The sequence below is a fragment of the Cheilinus undulatus genome, linkage group 7 (genome assembly GCF_018320785.1).
Source record: "Cheilinus undulatus linkage group 7, ASM1832078v1, whole genome shotgun sequence".
Lineage (NCBI taxonomy): Eukaryota > Metazoa > Chordata > Actinopteri > Labriformes > Labridae > Cheilinus > Cheilinus undulatus.
The window spans coordinates 31,687,867-31,706,310 of record NC_054871.1 but is presented as its reverse complement, the minus strand read 5'-3'; the positions used below and the strand labels follow the sequence as shown (position 1 = coordinate 31,706,310).

Genomic DNA, 18,444 nt, shown 5'->3' with positions numbered 1-18,444 from the left:
GAGATTAAGACTAAATCCATAATACCTGCCAAAATAAACACTGTAAGAGTCTGCTTGTATGCTGTGATAAAATCTTACACATTCAGGTTTGAAGATGTGTGCTCTCATCTGCTCATCCATCACACGTTGCTGCAGCTGCCACATTCGTCAGACATTTAGTTTACGCTCAGATATGACATCACTCCTGCTGTGAGACCAACACTCATATTCCCCTGGGGGCCAAGCTGGGGGTCATGCGGGGTTACAACCTTCCCACTGCCACTGTGGGCTTCCCAGAGCTCCAGAGACCCAGGAGGACACCGGGGCAGCTTGGCCTGGGAACTGGAGCCCGGCCAGATCTGCATCCTGATGAGGAGTCTCACTGATAAAACAGATAACCACACACGGAGGGAAAATGATGGAGATGAAGGTAGAGCGTCCCTGATCCCTCGCGAGGCCAACAGGGAGAAAAGATAACAAAATGTGGACCTTATGTGTGTTAGCCTGCCTGTCACCATGGTGTGTGACAGCCGGTGACGCTGAGTGTGACGTTCGAAGAACATGTTGGTGTTATGGGAGCCAGAGAAGTGGGTAGACATATCACATGCACTCACACAGTATTGAAAAGGGGGCCACAGTAGGTTTAGCTTTCTCCCCCACCGAACCATATGACAATAAGCGTCACAACCCCCACCTCTGCCTCCTGACTCTGAATCAGAAGTTTAGTTATTCAAAATGTATGAACCCCTTATTGCTCACATTTGATTTTTGCTTTTGATACAAATTTGTACAAAAAGACCCTCACAAAGCCCAAACTTGATTCATATCTTCCAGTTTATTCACATAAGTGGGCAGTTGGAGTACGTGTGCAGACGTATTCACAGTGAAACAGTGTTGTTCGGTCTCACACTCAGCCTATTCTCCTCTCCGCTCTCTGACAATGCACAGTACAGTGACGGCATCTACGGCCTTCCTTGCATTGTCCCACGCAGAGGCCTCGAGGCTGCAGCTGCTTCACACTCAAGACGGGCATCATTCATGAGAGTATGAAATCTGTATCTAAATGATTACATAGGCCCTGACTGGGAAGTACAAGTAGAAAAACAGGGTGGAAAATGAGATTCAGACAACTAAATATGTGGGGAGAAGGTGCAAAAGGCCTTGTATACAGGCAGATAAATGTCCTTAGGTGATGTAACTCGAGTCTATTTTTTATTCTGAGGCAAAAAATTTTACTGATGCACCACAAAAATTTACAAAGTAACACTTCCTGCCTTGTATTTCTGAAATGCAACATGTTTATTCTTTAAGGAAAAAACAAAATTTAAAATGAATTGTGAAAAAAATGTTTGATTCATGGATTGGGAAAGATCACCAAAACATCCTACAGGAGAAAGTAGATCAGAAAAAGAAGACTTACCATTGGGACAATAAAAGATGAAATAAAAGGAGACTTTGAACTTAAAGTTTACAAATACACTGTGTACATGGGTTATGAAGCCTTCCTATTGCTATTAATGGTGTGATTATGTGTAAACAAGAGGACAATATTCATGAATTTATAGCAGGCCTTTATTGATAATTGTTGGTGGAAAAGTTGCTCTGTTGGATGTACAAGGTTTCAGCTGGTTTGCTCAGCAGCCATGTATACACTGGCTTGTAGAACAACACAAACCCACTTGTAACGATTGCAAACTGATGCGAAAGCAGGTCAACAGAAATGGAGAAAAAACCTTTTTCTGTCATTAAAGCTTTCAGTGCTTTTCTTTGCTCTGTTTCATATAGAAATATAGTCCAATTCTAAAAAAACTGACACTATTCTATATCTACATCTGAGCTAACCGCTACATTGGTTGTAGTCATTGCTATTGCCTCACAGTACAGCTTAACCCCACCTAAAGTTACCGCCTTGTTTACACTACAAAACCAGTGTGGATATATGTGTACCAGACCCCGTCCTGTATGCACTCATGAGTGATCAGATTCCAGTCAGGATCCATGTAACTTGGCACGCCAGATGGATGTGTGAAACACATCCATCAGATCCATCCATCCATGGTAAACCTTCTATAGACAGTGTTTGGGAAAGGGCAAAGCCTTTGAAAAAAAACTTGGAGGGTGACTGGATGAACGTTCAGTCTGTCACATCTTTACTGGACAATCAGAGAAATAAAACACGTGACGTAGCCGTTACCGAGGTTCGCCACTACCGAGGTGTAAACTACATAGAGAACTGCATAACGTGAACCATGGTGACTGTAGCCATGTCAGTACACGACTTTTGTCGTTTTTGAAAAGCATCCATGCTAATCTCTTCCGCCATAGTTGCACCAGCCTCTTCTCGTTGCTTGCATACGTCATGACTCTGCCACGCCCGAAAGTACTTCTCCTCGATGCTGATTGGTCCTGTCACTTTCTTACCGGGCCCAAACGGTTCAGATGGGAGCTTTGCAAGATGGATTTGTCAGTGAGAAACATGGAAACAGACAAATCCATCTGCTTTACAAGGTTAGGATCCATAGGGGTGCCTTCACACCTTACATCAGTGCTTACCAATTTTTATTTAGTCATCTAGAATGGATTATAATGCAAGGTATAATCAGGAATTCAGTGTTACGACTCAAAAGAGTGAGAAAGAAGATGAAACACCAAAGATATGGCTAAAGAAAAAAATCTTTTTTAAGGATCATTTAAACAACTTTATCTAAATGTACCATATTTTGCACCCCAGACTTTTGAATATCGAATCAAATAAGCTGAAAATTAATCCTTTAGTTGATAATTGACTCAGTGAAAGATATGTGGAGGATTACAGCAGGTGAAAGTTACTTGCAGATAATTAGACTTGATGGGAAGATTATTGCAGACAGATCATTGTCACCTGCATGTGTTTACTGAAGTAAACAGAAAAATAAAGAATGTTGCAGGAAATGCAATCAAAACTGTGCATTTCATGTAAAAGGGAACTTATCAACCCTTTTCTTTGAGCCTTTTGATTAAGTTTTTATTTATTTAGATAGGCTGAGGAACAATAATTCCATTGTCTAAACATGTTATGAGAGCTTTATGTGAATCACAACACTTTAAATGAAAGGGTCTATTATTGTCATATTTGCCCTTTTTATCCTAATTTCCCCACAGGTTTAAGATGGACATTTCCTTATTAAAACCCCGAGCTTTTGCCGTACTTTATAACAAAACAAAAAGTCGCCAGTCCATTCTATTAAATCAGCAAGTTCAGTGACTTTCACAAGAAGTGAGATTTGTGATTCTTGAGAGTTGCTGATGTATTGCGCAAACAGAAATCACAAGCCTGCGTCTTTTGCCTGCGTCTGAGCGCGCACTGCGTTGTCAGTCTGATGAAAGTCGGCCAAAAAAGAGGAGGAGTTTAGACGGGACTGTTGTGAGTGCAAGTAGGAGGAGTTTGGTCATTCAGTAGAAGAGGGGGAGAGCCTCTACTGACAGACACGGGAGGACGACTTGGAGTTTGAAGCGGGCAGAAGAGTGTGCGGTGAAGGAGAAGGAATTCTTTCAGCGAGGATCTGGGGATTTTTTTGTTTTTGTTTTTGTTTTTTAAATAAAGGAACATATCTTTCTTTTCTCCTCGGCGGATTACTCCCGAGCTCTGATGCTGTCCCCGGATAATGAAAGAAACGCTCACCATGAAATTCGCCTGGAAAACTAAAATGGTAAATGCCAAACCAACACAACAAAAGTCTCATGGTTTTCCATCCTGCGCTCTGTTGTTGGGTTTGTGGTTTTGATGGGAAGAGGGGGAGGAAGAGGAGGGGGTGTTTGTAAGGCTTGGGAAAGTAGCGGATAAATGGGGTAGGAAGAGGAGGGGGGAGTGGGGGGCGGTTGAGCTGTGCATTTTAATTTGCTGTACTGCGCTATAAATCCAGTTTAACCTACATTGCCGGTGCGTAAAGATGTCGCGTAAAGTTTGGAAACGTGGGGAAGGGTAGGGAAGGTGGGGGAGGATTAAATGAAAAATCCCCTACCCACTCCGCCAGAATATGATCTCGATCCGCCACTCTCCCCTCCCTGATGGTGGATATGAAAACTTTTTGTCTGGAGGCCTGCAGCGTAACAGAGAGAGAACAATTGGTGTGGCCCCGGGGCCATCGAGTGTGTCTGCACGGGTCCCAGCTGCGTGCAGAGGAGGTAAACACAAAAGCCAACAGATCAGCAGCGCCAAAGATTCAACACAACAGTTGTTATCTTTGGGGTATTGTTTCACACACACATGACAGGGAGATTAGCACTATTTGAGCAGGAATAGAGTACTATATGCCTCCTGTTAGGGCTCTCTTTGCGTACTTTTGGAGCATCCAATTTGGACAAGAAGTAAACAACTCGTGTCCTGTTTACCCAGGTTCATTTAATCTACTGTACTCTCTGTAAACTCACTCATGTCTGCTTCTTTCAGTTCATATTCTTCAGCCGAAAAGAAATCTCACACTGACACTGTTTTTTGGTTTCCGTTTTCATCCAAGCTCATGGAACTTTGTCCCTCAATAAGCTCCAACTGTGGTGCACAAAGCTGGCAGAGCTTTTTTTTCCCTCTTAAAACCCTGCTCTGAAAAACATCTCCAGCTCTGTGGCTGACAAAAAGCAGGCTGTGTGTGCAGACTGTGAACTCAGCAGCCTGAGCTCGGCCAGCATAGAGACCTCCTGCTATTGTTTTGGGAGTGTGTGGACTGCATGACTCATGCAATGATGTATTTATCTGTGACTGCGCCAGCCATCCATCCAGCCAGCATGCAGCAGCAGCTACAGAGAGAGGGGACATGCACTGATGGGCTGCTGACCTTATGTCAAGATGCTGCACAGGGTAGGGGACTGGCGTGAAGACATTTCAGACAAATGCTGCAGAAAAAAAAACTTAGAGATGCTTTGCCAGAGCCACTTAAAATCCCTGTTTTTGCTCCTCCTCTCCTTTGTGTTTTTTTGGTGTGGGCAAGCTTTCTTTTCTCTCCAGCATCACATGTTTCTCTTCAAACCCAAACACGGCCTAGTCATGGCTGAGTGCCACCAGGACCGTCCAAGGAGGCCGTTACTGGCGACTTTGACCTTCGACCTCCTTTCAAGCAGTTTCTCTGTTTGAGGGAAAATAGCCTGGACTTTGCTATTGAGCTGTTTCAATGAGAGTGAAGACGAGTGAGAGTGATCCTGGCTGCTGTGGCTTGTGAGTGTGAGAGGACTTGGCCATAATACTGCATGCGTGGTGTTTATATCTGGCCCGCCCCCTCTCCTTTGCTGTCTGCGCCTCTGTTTTTGTCTCCATATGTTGATGTCTCAGCATATTTGTAGTTTGATTCCTCGCTGTTTGTTTCTTCTCCCTGTCAGTGATTTACAACCAGAGACAGACGCAGTACATGTGCAGCAAGATGTGCACAAATCCATTTAGTCTCTCCAGGCTCAGATTTGTAATCAAACTCTCTTGGCTTGTGTAGTTAAGCAGTCAAACAGACAAAGAAAGGAGCAGCAAATGCTCTGTTTTATTATGTGGGGGCGTGTTTGAGAGACTAAATCCATTCTGGCTCTTATCTCCAAGAAAGACATCCAGCTCTGTCTCCAGCTGGAGCAGAGAGAGAGGCTGGGACAGGGTGAGGGAGATGGATAGGGGAATAAAAGAGGGAGTAAAGACAGGGGAAGGAGGCCTTGCAGGCTGCAGCTGTGGGGGTTGGGGAGTCAGTCATTCTTGATGTTTTACTGCACTTAAGTTGTTTTTGAATTGTTTGAGAGCTGTGGCTGTATCTTTGTAGCTCCAAAAATCTCAAAGTGACACTTGTTGTGAAACTTGTTGATTCGCTTTGCAGCCAGCAGTCATTAACAGGAAATCCCTTTTTTTTTATCCCAAATACAGCTCTCCTGTCTTCTCCTCTGCTTTCATCCTTTCTCCACATCTCTAACATCCTTGATCTCTTTTTCAGAGCTCTGTGCAGGACTGGGGGGAGGAAGTCGAGGAAGGAGCCATTTACAATGTGACGCTAAAGAGGGTTCAGATCCAGCAGGCAGCAAACAAGGGAGCAAGATGGCTCGGGGTGAGTCGGCATGTCTGATCTCTCTCAGCATGACAGATTAAACACTGGCGAGGCGTTTTCTTGTTTGTTTGTTTTAAAGATCCTGTGAGGAAAAATTTGGTTGGAAGAGAACTTGCAAAAACATCTCATGCTACATTCTTCAAACATTCAAAGGGAAGTCTTTGCAGTGGAAAATGCTATTGCTGCAGGTTCAGACTTTAGGAAATACTGTGTAGAAATAGCCAGTGGTCGCTGATTGCCTCAAGACAGTATGGCTGCAGATTGTAGCTCTTAGACGCCCCCTGTAGACCATTACTGTGAGAGAACATGTCAGAACGGAAGTGCCATAATTCATGAAATGACTACTTTGCAAACTAACCAACATTTCCTAAATAACAGGGAGAAAGGTCATAGGTCTAAATTATGTATAGAAACAGTTTTGGAAGATATGCAAATGATACCTCAGTTTATATTTTGTTAGCTTTAGCTACATTAGCTACATTAGCTACATTACTACAGTATAGCAGTATAGCAAGTTAGCTTTAGCAAATGTAGCTAAAGCTTATGTAGCTACATAAGCTGGGCTAAGACTAGCAAAAAATTGTTCAATCAGGAGAGACCCAATACAAGTTAAGCAATAATTTATTTCACAAATTGTGTTCACAAAAGTGTTTGGCATGATGACTTCATTTACTCGAAGGGGTAGTGAGACAGACGACAGAAATAGGATACCCCCCTATGAGTCTAGACACTGTTGGTGGTGTTGATGAGGAGTAGACTTCTGAGTCGCTGGACCAGGAGCAAATGAGTTGGCTTAGAGGAGGAGACTGAAGAATGCAGGATGAGATGAGCAGAAGACCTGTGAGGATCTGGACTAGATGCTTATGAACTGAATGTAAGTGGCTGGGGTGGAGGAGGGTTGCAGCAGCTACACTAAAAGACAGGCTAACTGTGAAAGACAGAAGAGATTTAAAATATGGCGGATGCATGATGACTGGCCAAACAAGGTTGTGGCTGAATCTGACTATCTTGGTGCTGAAGTCAGACTCCTCTTAATTCCCTTGTTAGTTTTGAAGCTCATAAATATCATTAGTGCTTGTTTCAGATGGATGAAAACTCCTCACTGGAGGTTTAAGCAGAAACAAGTCACACAGATCACAATCTAATCCATTTTCCACTTTCCAAACCTGTTGCATTGCTGTTTTTTTCCTATAGTGGAAAAGTCTTTGCCTGATGATTTGTTAAAGCAAACCAGCTGCTTATCTTCTAAACCTTTAATCTCCATTGTTTAAAACACACCGTGTCTCTATTGTTGAGCATGTCTGCATTGTGCAGCATCAGGGCTGTTGTTTCAACATTCGAGCCCTGTTTAGACACCACCTAGTAGCTGCATGCTGATTTTCAGCAACTGTTTCACCAGACTCAAACTGTTTAGCCAAAGCATGTGATTTCCTGACTTCGCCGGCTGCCAACAGAACAGCTCGCTCCCCCCTGTGCAGCAGTGTTTTACAAAATGCTGCTATGACAAAACAAAAAGGGGGTATTAAAGGATTTTCCTCAACTTGTGCATTTTTTTGTAACTGAGCATGAGGCTTTTCTGTTTCCTGCACTGGGCTGTTTATATCAGCATAATAAGATGTTGTATGGTCTATTATTATAGAGCACCGAAGGGCCAATTAGCTGCATTATCCTGCTTCTCTCTTGTGTGTTTTTCTCAGAAGCAACTAAAGAATGCATGAAACCAGTGTTAGGGAAAATTACAAGTCATAGATGCAGGGTTTACAGAGAAAAAAAAATCAGAGTGATGTTTGTGTTTGGATGACTGTTGTCTTTGAGTATGAGGGGGGATGGGGTTTGATGAAGAAGAAGCAAACAGCTCAGAGGGTTTTAATGTGTACTGATGTATTGACATGTTCATGAATGGCCTGCTGTATTCAAGCTTATTAAAACAACATGGCTACTTTATACAGCACTTTCTATTGAGTGGATAGAATGGAGAGTGATCCCTATTGAGCTGTCTTTGTATTTACGATAAACAGCCAGTTGTTAGGGAATAATAGCAATTACGTACTGTTGGCCTACATTCATGCACTGTTTACAGTTTGTAGAGGAGTTTGCATTTCTTTTATTTTAGTGATGCAAAGCATAAAAGTTTATCCCATGTATGCTGTATAATAAGCCACTTCTCAAGAATAAAAAATGGTATTTTTAAGTTGTTATCAAGTCAGGAGAGGTGGGAGAACTTGGCCTCCTCCTCTCCGTCTGGGGGAGTGGGGGTAGAGGGGCCCTGCTGTGATTAAAAGCAGATTGGAGCATTTCCTGTTGTAGCGTGCTAACTTCACCAAGGTCTCTCTCTCTGTTTCACTCTGCAGGCTTGTGCCACCTCTTTTTCTGCTCCTGTTTTATAACCTGTCCTTCCATTTCCATGTAGACACACAATTGTCGGACACGTCTGGGGAAATGGGGAATAAATATAGGACCCAGAGTTCCTTCCAGTACCCCCTCCCCATCCTATTATCATTTTTTTGCCATCAGATGATTTCTTTCACTCCTGCATTTTCATTTTTAAGCTTAAGAATAACTTAATTGGGATGATTTCATGATTTTTGTCTGACTTCCAGGTTGTTTAACAATATGAATAAGTGTTTTTGAATGCATGTTTTTTCAGGTGGAGGGTGATCGTCTACCTCCCGGCCACACTGTGAGCCAGCTGGAGACATGCAAGATCCGAAGCATCCGCGCTGGAACACTGGAGCGCCTGGTGGAGACGTTACTGACTGCATTCGGAGACAACGACCTCACCTACACCTCCATCTTCCTGTCCACCTACAGAGCCTTCGCCAGCACGCAGACTGTGCTGCAGCTGCTGCTAGACAGGTAGGCGCAGAGTCAAATGTTACATAAAGCACGAGGGATACTTAGGTTGAATGAGTTTCAAAATGCTTTCTGCTCATTTTTGCTGCAGGTATGGAAGTGTAGGAGAAAATGAGCAGGAGTCAGGGAGATGCCAAGGCACTGAAACCAATGGAGCCATCAGAAAGTAAGACATATTTTTATATGCATAAGACTTTCCACATCTGTCTGTCAATTGTCTGACATCCTAACACTCTGATCTTCCCCTGCTTAGTGCCTTAGCCTCCATTCTGCGTGCATGGCTGGACCAGTGTCCTGAAGACTTCCAGGAGCCTCCAGACTACCCCTGCCTCCACCGGCTCATGGACTACCTGCGCAGGACTCTGCCAGGCTCTGAGGCTCTGAGACGAGCAGAGAGTCTGCTGGAGCAGCTGCAGAGTCAGGCTGGCATGGATGAAAGTGATGGTAATGAATAGACTATCCTTTTCTTCTCTTTCTGCTCAGTTTCCTGTTTGAATGAAGTTCTTAATCATTTGTGTTTATCTATCAGCTGGTTTTCAAGGCAACAGTTCTTTCTGCCTTGGGGAGGAAGAAGAAGTGGAGATTGAGCTGCAGGAGGACTTTGTGTCATTCGATGCAGACCTAGTGGCAGAGCAGCTGACCTACATGGATGCAGTAAGTGGACAAAAAGAGCTGCAGAGTTGTAAAGCTTTACAAATGTGACATCATACAAATGCAAATCTGTCATTCTACTCTAGCTGCTGTTTAAAAAAGTTGTACCACACCACTGCCTGGGCTCCATCTGGTCTCAGAGGGATAAAAAGCACAACAAGCACAGCGCCCCCACCATCCGTGCCACTATCACGCAGTTTAACGCAGTGGCAGCCTGTGTGGTCAGCACAGTGCTGAAGCACAGACAGATCAGACCACATGTCAGAGCGCGAGTCATCCAGCGCTGGATAGACATCGCACAGGTCGGCAAAAAACACGGACGCACATACATTCCTCTAGAAACCTACAACAAAATAGACAAAGACATAACTGTCGCTGTGCTGCTTTCTTTTCTAACAGGAGTGCAGGATACGTAAAAACTTCTCCTCTCTCAGAGCAATTGTTTCTGCGCTGCAGTCCAACCCTCTCTACAGGCTGAAAAGAGCATGGGCCTGTGTGAACAAGTAAGACCTCAATTATGCAACTATGTAAATAAGCTTAACAAATCCCATTTGATCAATCCAGTAATTAAGAGCCATTTTGTACATAAATTTATATGCTTCTTTCTTTAACACAGAGACAGCATGCAGACGTTTGAAGAACTGTCAGATATTTTCTCCGACCACAACAACTACCTGACCAGCAGAGAGCTCCTCATGAGGGTGAGTCTGATCTTTCAACGTTGTCCAGTTTCATAATGATCTTTAAATTTATGATTGTGAAAATATACACTACAAAAAATCCAATCTAATGATGTGTATTGGTCTGATTACCACTAAATATTTATTTGAAAAATTATCAATTTTTTGACGGCATGGACGTAACTATGAGGCTACAGGTGCACCAGTAAAAAGGGTTACACACCCACCCCATCCCCTCCTGTTGCTTACTTTCTTTTTGTTTTTTTTCCCCAATATAAAATTTACCCTGTGATGCATATTCACTAACAAGTAATCCATTGTTTTTGTTTCATGGATGAATTTCACATGGTGAGGGAGTAAAGCTGTTTAAAAGTGGCAACACTGTGCAACTTTCTGCTGGTAGTGTTCCAACTGCTTTGCTGGTAGTTTCTAGCTCAAAGCGGGATGGCATTTCCACTTTTGAAGAAACTTTTCTCCCTAATTCTGTCATAATTCCTCCATTAAACAAAAATACTAGTTTACTGTTAAGTAAATAAACCATATAGAGTGCAGTTTCTGTTGAAAAGACTCATTCAGTGAAGCCATACTGTCATGAGACAGGACAAGACAAAAATGTTGGGATTTCTTGGGAAAGAAAGGACAAGAAAATTAGTTGTATTTGACCTCAATATTGATCTGTTCAGTCAGATTAGTTTCAAAGTTGATCTGAGCCTGGCTTTTGAAGCAAATTTAAGCCAGGAGGCCAGTATTAGTGTCACCAATGTATTCACTGGACATTAGCGGACATCCAATATGCTGATATTTACAAATTAATTTTGGCCAATACATTTCAATGTTGTTAATATTTGACCTTAAAACACACAATTACAAGATTAGGGCTAAATAAATCAACAAACGTCAGTCACTGAAAAACACTTTTAGGTGGTGGTTTTTAACCTTTTTCTCCCAAGGCATGACTAAGATCGTACCAAATCTTAAGGCACACCACATCCATACAGAATAGCCTTTTCAAACTATGTTACAGTAACTCACGTCACAGTGTTATAATAACATATTATTGTACAAATTCTCATGGCACACCTAGACTTGCCTCAAGGCGCACCAGTGTGCCCTGCCACATCATTGAGAAACACCGCTATAAAGCCTAAGGAATGAGAGTGACAAAGGAAACACCTTAAGCTGACGTGTGTCTGTTGGCGCTGCCTAAAACTTCAAACACTTATTTGGTTGTTAAGAGCAGCAGAAATGTTCATATCTGCCTATACATGCCAGTAATATTGTGTATAACTGATGCATTAATATTATTATATCAGATCTAGAGGGGCCTTTTATTGAGTCTATTAGGGGCTTAGTGATTACTGTGGCCAGTCCTGTCTGCTTGTAAGGTTGGGTTGGAAAAAGAGGGTTGCCAGTTTCAGCCATCGGTTGCCAGTTTCTGGTCATTGATCTGTCAGCTCAGCTCACTTCCTGAGTACTGGTGAGGTGCTGCTTTGCAAGGCACTGAACCCCCACCTGCTCAGGTGGCACTTCTTTGTGGGCTCACTCTGACGTGTCTCCATTAGTGCATGTTGTATTTGCGTGCTGATGCGTGTATTTCAGTGTGTTTGGGTGTTGCATATGTAAAAAATGAATTTCCCCTTTGATGGAAATATTAGAACTTCTACTTCTTCTTTCTCTTCTGTAAGTCACACTGAAAAACAAAAATAAGGCCTGCAAACTGGAAATCAACTTTACTTAGTGAGTCTGTTAAAACTTTAGAAAGTGCATGTCATTTCAGGACACTTAATCAGTCAAAGTTGCTTGCTTCATAAGCGTTTTACAAGTAATGCAGGTTGAAATCAGATTTTTAGCTAGACATATCAGGTAAATGTGGCTTCTAATAAGTGCAATTAGATTTTTTCAGAAACTGATTCAAATTAGACAAACTTGATTTGGTTTGAGTGCAGGTAGTGCAGTGCAGGTTTAGTTTCTGCTGATTAAAAATCTCTGATCCTTGAACCCATATGGGAATTCTGAAAACCTCCCCTCCTGGACTGCAGCCCTGAATCTGCATTTTTGTTTGTTTCTTCCACAGGAAGGCACTTCAAAGTTTGCCAGTCTGGAGAGTTGTGCCAAGGAGCACCAGAAACGTACACACAAGAGACTTCAGCTGCAGAAGGAAATGGTGAGACAAAGATTTCAAAACACAGAGCTTCTGCATCAAATGCCGAAGAATGCTTAAACAGAGCTGCATCACTTTAAACAACACATTCCTCTAATGAAATGCACTGTAAAGAGAGTTCTGGGCTCCAGTGTGATGAAGCCACATGCTTGACTTTGTTTACTCAGTGCTCTGTGTGTTGAACTTGCTTTAAGCCCCTGTTGTATTTCACTAAAATGGAATCCATAAACCATGAGTGCTCCGGCTTTTCAGGCATCCTCACATTTATTTAAATTTAATGTGGTTACAAAGATTTAAAAAGCTTTTTTTTCTTTAGGGAGCAATGCAAGGAACCATTCCATATTTGGGGACTTTCCTGACAGACCTGACCATGTTGGATACGGCTCTACCTGACCTGGTGGAGGTACGAAACAGTCCATAACACCTGCTGAATGTGTGTGTTGCAGTGTTTGAGAGCATGTGTCTGTGAGTTTGCACAGCTCTGTAGATCTGAGAGTCAGCGCTGTCAGAAAGCGGGGCGTAAGTTTCCATGAGTGTGTGAGGAATTTAGTTGGTCCGTTTTTGGAGTGCTGTTTGTCTAAGCAGCCGCTGGTATGTGATGTCCTGGGTCTGACAGGGTTTTCTTTGTGTCCTCCGCAGGGTGGTCTGATCAACTTTGAGAAGAGACGAAGGGTAAGTCCCCTCTGACAAGATTACACCCTCACACTTCTCACATGATGCTGTTTGAAGTCAAACAGATCTAACGTCTGCGTCTCTCTCTCTCTCTGCAGGAGTTTGAGGTGATCGCTCAGATCAAACTGCTCCAGTCGGCCTGTAACAGCTACTGTCTGACTCCAGAGCCGGCGTTCCTGCGCTGGTTTAAGAGCCAGCCTCAGCTCAGTGAGGAGGAGAGGTACTGCTGCTTTCTCACCGTTATCCATTAGATAAGGAGCAAATTAGTGCATGAGGTCATGCTCTGTTGGACCCATTGTTCCCACAAAAGAAGCTTCTTTTCCTTCTCTCCTTTCAGCTCTCCCTGCTGTTCTTCTGTCATGTCTTCACTCCCCACTGATTCATTGTGCTTGTTGTTTTTGCTCCCTTTTCTTCCGTCTGCTCTTGCTTTCTGGTTTTCTCTTTTCCTGTTGTCCTACTTAAATTCATGGCTGTAAAAACCAACATGCACATGACTTAGTGATTTATGATGATTGTAAAGGTTGTATTGTTCTGTCTTGCAGTTATGCCTTGTCCTGTGAGATTGAAGGTCTTGGAGACAGCAGCCCAACACCGCCCAAACCTCGAAAAAGTATGGTGAAGAGACTCAGCCTGTGAGTATATCTAGAAAACAAGCTTGAATAAATCCTAAAATCTAGTCTCTCAGTTATGTCTCTTTATTATTCAAGCACTGAGTCTCTGTGACCTATTTTGCTTTTGTTATCTAATAACCAACTTCCTTTATTTTTTCCAGCCTGTTTCTTGGATCTGACAGCAGTGCAGCCAGTTCTCCAGTCAGAGAGACGCCACGGTCGCCCCCTACTGGCAGCTCAGGGGAGAGCATGGACTCGGTCAGCGTGTCCTCCAGCGACTCCAGCAGCCCGTCAGACAGCGAGGGCCTCACCCCAACACACAGCTCCGACTCACAGCACAACAAGGTGTGTTACTAATCCCCAACTGCAGGAAATGTGGTGGATTTTATGCAATTAAAGCTTGGGAATACTGAAATAATAAGGAACAGAAAGTTATGATACTTTCACCTCTTCTTTTTACCCTGCCTTGACTAAGAGCAGATTTCTGCAGAGTTTAAAAAATGTTTTAACCCTTTGTAGGTCACAAAATGAAATACTTGGAAATTCAAAATTTAAGCAGTTGAATATTCTTGGTGGACATCCAAACACTTTTACTTATATTTTTTATTATCACGTTAAAAATCAAGGTCAACAAAGTAGCCATATATACTTCCTTGCCTGTTTATGGTCAAAATGAAAACATAGATAAATAAATTGATAATTAAATAAATAAATAGATTCCATTAAGTGAATGCATATTTCAATGTCAATAATATAAAATATAATTGTAGAGTCTAATAAGTATTTACTTCATATTAAAAAGTTATTTAAAGTAAGAATATTCTGTTTTTTAATCTTGGAATTCCAACTGGACACCTGCAATGATCAAATATTGAACAGCTTGGTGAATTTTCGCTGTAATGAGGCTCACAATAAAAATAACAACTGATTTGTGCCATTTAAGTATAGTTAAACTGTTACACTGTTGTAAAAAAGACTAAAATCAAATATATTTCACTATTTATACCACTTCATTTTCTTTATAATTTCACCAGAAAACATAAAAGATGCAAAAAATGTTAAATGTGTAAACTAATTTAGCCAAAAATAAGGCTCACAGTCAAAATAAATACTGCTATTAACCACATAAGTATAATAAAACTGTTATACTACTTTTAAAACTGACCAAAAATCACATTAATTTTACTATTTATGCCTTGAAAATTTCTATAAATTAGTGAAATTTACCACTGAATCCATTTTTCAATTTCTAACAAACCAGTGGCAAAATCAATCTACACTATAGAGTATTGTTTTTCTAGCCTATAGCAGATGTTTTTGGCCAAGCATGCTGTCCACCTTCTCTTAGCCTGAGGGCCGAACTACAACAGATGAGTCTTAAATACGATTTTTTTTTTTTTTTACATTTAAGGTCATTTATTGTGAGGGATCTTAGATTTCAGATGGCTTTGATATATATAATTAAAGTCCACTGTGTGTAGTAAGCACTGAATGATTTTGTTAACTGTTTTTTGAATATTTTCTGTGACCTTACATAAGCAGTTTTATTAACACGCATTCTCAAGCCGCATAAAAGAGAAGTAGATGGGGTAATAGAGGTTTGAGGAAATTTGACTATAACATTAAATTGACAGGGTCAAACAACGATTATGAGGAAATTTGCAAAATATGCAAAAATCCTTTAAGCTTGAGATAGTAGAAAACAAAGCCTTTGAGACTCACATGAAAATGTGACAAAGTTTTCTTAGTTTGGGTCTTGGATCAGTCTCAAAAGGACTTCCATTTAGTTTTTGAAAGTTTTCAGGAAACCTGTAAGGGGCAGATAGCACCTTTCCTCCAAAATATCTTACAATAATAAAAGACTTTTGGTTATGCAACAGAATTGGCATATTTATTGCTCTGTTTTGGCTCAGTTAGTAGAGCAGTTGTTCATATTCAGGTGATAATTGACACACTGGTAACAGGATCAAATCCCAAGCCTGGTGATCTTTGGTATACTTCTTCTCCCACTCTCTCTCTCCATATTTCCTATCTCTTAAGTAAAAAGTAAAATTTGTTCCTGTCCTTAAAATTGTCTTTCCTCATCCCCAATATCTGCCAATCAGACTAAATGATTCTTTCTATTCCTTAATTTCACCGTTGTTATTTTATTTGTTTATTAATGTAACATCTGTCTTGTGTTTCCTCAGCTATCGGAATCCTCCTCATGTACGTCACTCCACTCCATGGACACCAGCTCTTCCACAGCCAGTGTCTCCACCACGTCTGCGTCTCCCTCGCACCCCGGACCCCCCTGCACCCACAGGCGCTCCATCTCCCTCACAGCCATGTCACCCTGCTCCCCAAGTCAAGCCCTGACTTACAACACCCAGGCCCAGGACGCGTGCATCATTAGAGTGAGTCTGGAGCAGGGCAACGGGAACCTCTACAAGAGCATACTGGTAAATGAAAGCATCCTAATTGAATATTTCTACATGAATAATGATGAACCATGTATGACTGATTCTCTGTCTTTTCTATGAATAGTTGACCAATCAAGACAAGACTCCAGCTGTGATCTCACGAGCAATGGCGAAGCACAACCTAGAGACAGAGCCTGAGGAGGGATACGAGCTTGTTCAAGTCATCTCTGAGGAGAAAGGTAAAATTCAGTGTAAATTAGTACATACAAAGAACTCATTACGAGGTTGTGCTCTTCAAAAATGCAAAAAAAATTGCACAAATGAAAGTTAAAACCTATCTTAAAGGCAAATAGTCTGTTTTTTTTAAGTCATTCTGGCTGCAACTTTACAATGACCAATTCTCAAAAAATGTTATTTTCCCCTCATCGGCTGTTTTCCAACTAAATATACCACAACATCGTATTAATTCTGCTTTTTCCCCCTCCTTGCAGAGCTTGTGATCCCTGACAATGCCAACGTCTTTTACGCCATGAACACCTCTGCTAACTTTGACTTCCTGCTGAGGGTGCGAGGCTCCGCAGGTCGGGCGGTGCAACTCCGGAGCCGGTGTAGCTCCACGCTTCCTCGCACACAGCACAGGTCAAGCCTGTCGCTCAGACTCAGCAAAGTAACACTGTGACGCTGACCTGCATGGGACCCTTACACCACTAATCCAGGACAATACAGGGTGTAGACTCATTGGGCTGTAGAAGAGGAGGTTGGATGAGGAGCTCTGGTAGATTTCAGACTTTTGAGGAGCTCATCCTGGACTGTACCATCCCTTCTCAGCCTGTCTTTCTTGCCTTAATATTGAACGTGGATGTGTAGCGCGACTGCTGTGCCAGTGGGACTAGACTTTAAATTGTGATGCCTGTGATGGTGTGAAACAGCGACCTCTTGTGGCCTCTGATTTTTACTACCACAGGTTTTTGCACATGTTTTGGGAGTGGCCAAACTCCTGACCTCCAACAGTATTCTGACATTGAATGAACTAGTGTTTTTTTTGTCTTGTGATGTTTGTAGCTGAATACCGTATTTTCTGGTAACAGAAAGAGAAGGCTTTTACCTTTACAAAGAAAGAATGGACCTCTGACAGTATTCTGAATGATATTAATTGACTGATTGATTGACAGGAGCTGCGATGCCATTATTTTCCCCATTTGGACACGTTTTGTTGTGTTCAACCCCTCTCATATTGTGAGCTGTGTGACGAATGCTGTGTGCGTTCTGATTGGTTCCTTACCTTAACTTGGTTTTAACAAGTCCTTGCCTAATTTGAAACAGCCTTACTTACCCTGACTAAAGGGTGCATAGATGACCTTTTCTGCTGCTTTCTGATCCAGAGAAATACCTTACATTTTCAGCATGTGTTGTACAAGCTGAGAAGAATCTAGAAAGTCTCCCTGAATCAGAAAACACCATAAAAGTGTCTCTTACTTGTACCTCTTTGCTCTTCATGATATGAACTATAGAGTTGCACTTGTCAGCTGTTAGCAGATGCCAATGGGATGTGAATAGAGAAGAATGAGCCAGCCACTCTTCACTTAATGAAATATTATTGTTATTTGTGTTTGTAACTGTTGCTTTTATTTTTTTTTAAAAATATGTTTTTGTAACACAATTCTGGCTGGAAAATGTGCCAGACTCTAAAGTAATGAAGGGCTTGTGTCATAAAAGAAAAAAAGCCAGTTTTGAATTTAACTGTGATCCATTTCCATTTGGAAACTTGTACTGAGAGACACTTTGCTTTATCATGCAAACAAAAGCCAAACAGCTCTTCACACAGTCAACAGCAATCTGTTTGTCCCATGGGTGCACTTCTCATCTCCATCATCGCTTCTCACCTGTCATATAAACACTCAACGAGACAGTTACAGTCCATTCCTGCAGATCTCACAGTGCCATGCTAATGTGCCATCATTAAATGTTTGTGTAATCAGTTAATGTCCCTTGGTTGGTGTTATATTCCTCCATGGAGAGCTGATTCACTTGTGTTAACGATTCATCGGGACTAATCATTCGTCTCCATGCAGCACTTCACTTTAAATGTTCTCGGTCCCTGTTATTCACTGCCAAAGACTCTTGCTCTACCTGAATAAATAAATTATTATCATTATTATAATGGATGTGTTGTGTGTTTTTGATTTCATCTTATATTTACAGTGCCTATAAAAAAATATTCACCCCTGTGGATGTTTTACCCTTTATTGATTTAATAAATAAATCATGGTCAATATAATGTGTTTTTATTTGACAATTTAAAAAACAACAACAAAAAAAACATTACTTTAACTTCAAAGTGAAAACAGATTTCTACAAGGTGATGTCACTTACATAAAAATATTTAAT

General features: G+C 41.7%; 1 protein-coding gene across 2 annotated transcripts in view; it reads left to right on the top strand.

Moving 5' to 3' along the window:
* rgl1 (ral guanine nucleotide dissociation stimulator-like 1) overlaps positions 1 to 18,217 on the top strand; it is a 34,489-nt gene extending 16,272 nt beyond the window's left edge. Inside the window, exons 1-18 of one of the 2 annotated variants that reach the window (XM_041791242.1) lie at positions 3,431 to 3,668; positions 5,916 to 6,026; positions 8,674 to 8,882; positions 8,971 to 9,045; positions 9,133 to 9,323; positions 9,409 to 9,533; positions 9,617 to 9,832; positions 9,930 to 10,033; positions 10,147 to 10,231; positions 12,285 to 12,374; positions 12,688 to 12,774; positions 13,011 to 13,043; positions 13,142 to 13,263; positions 13,586 to 13,675; positions 13,816 to 13,999; positions 15,844 to 16,095; positions 16,181 to 16,295; positions 16,548 to 18,217. In XM_041791242.1, coding sequence (XP_041647176.1) covers positions 3,624 to 3,668; positions 5,916 to 6,026; positions 8,674 to 8,882; positions 8,971 to 9,045; positions 9,133 to 9,323; positions 9,409 to 9,533; positions 9,617 to 9,832; positions 9,930 to 10,033; positions 10,147 to 10,231; positions 12,285 to 12,374; positions 12,688 to 12,774; positions 13,011 to 13,043; positions 13,142 to 13,263; positions 13,586 to 13,675; positions 13,816 to 13,999; positions 15,844 to 16,095; positions 16,181 to 16,295; positions 16,548 to 16,735 — 2,322 coding nt within the window. In that variant the 5' untranslated portion in view covers positions 3,431 to 3,623 and the 3' untranslated portion in view covers positions 16,736 to 18,217. Of the gene's footprint in view, positions 1 to 3,430; positions 3,669 to 5,915; positions 6,027 to 8,673; positions 8,883 to 8,970; positions 9,046 to 9,132; positions 9,324 to 9,408; positions 9,534 to 9,616; positions 9,833 to 9,929; positions 10,034 to 10,146; positions 10,232 to 12,284; positions 12,375 to 12,687; positions 12,775 to 13,010; positions 13,044 to 13,141; positions 13,264 to 13,585; positions 13,676 to 13,815; positions 14,000 to 15,843; positions 16,096 to 16,180; positions 16,296 to 16,547 lie in introns of those variants that run through there. The other variant, XM_041791241.1, reaches the window with a different exon arrangement.
* The last annotated feature ends 227 nt before the right edge of the window (positions 18,218 to 18,444 follow it).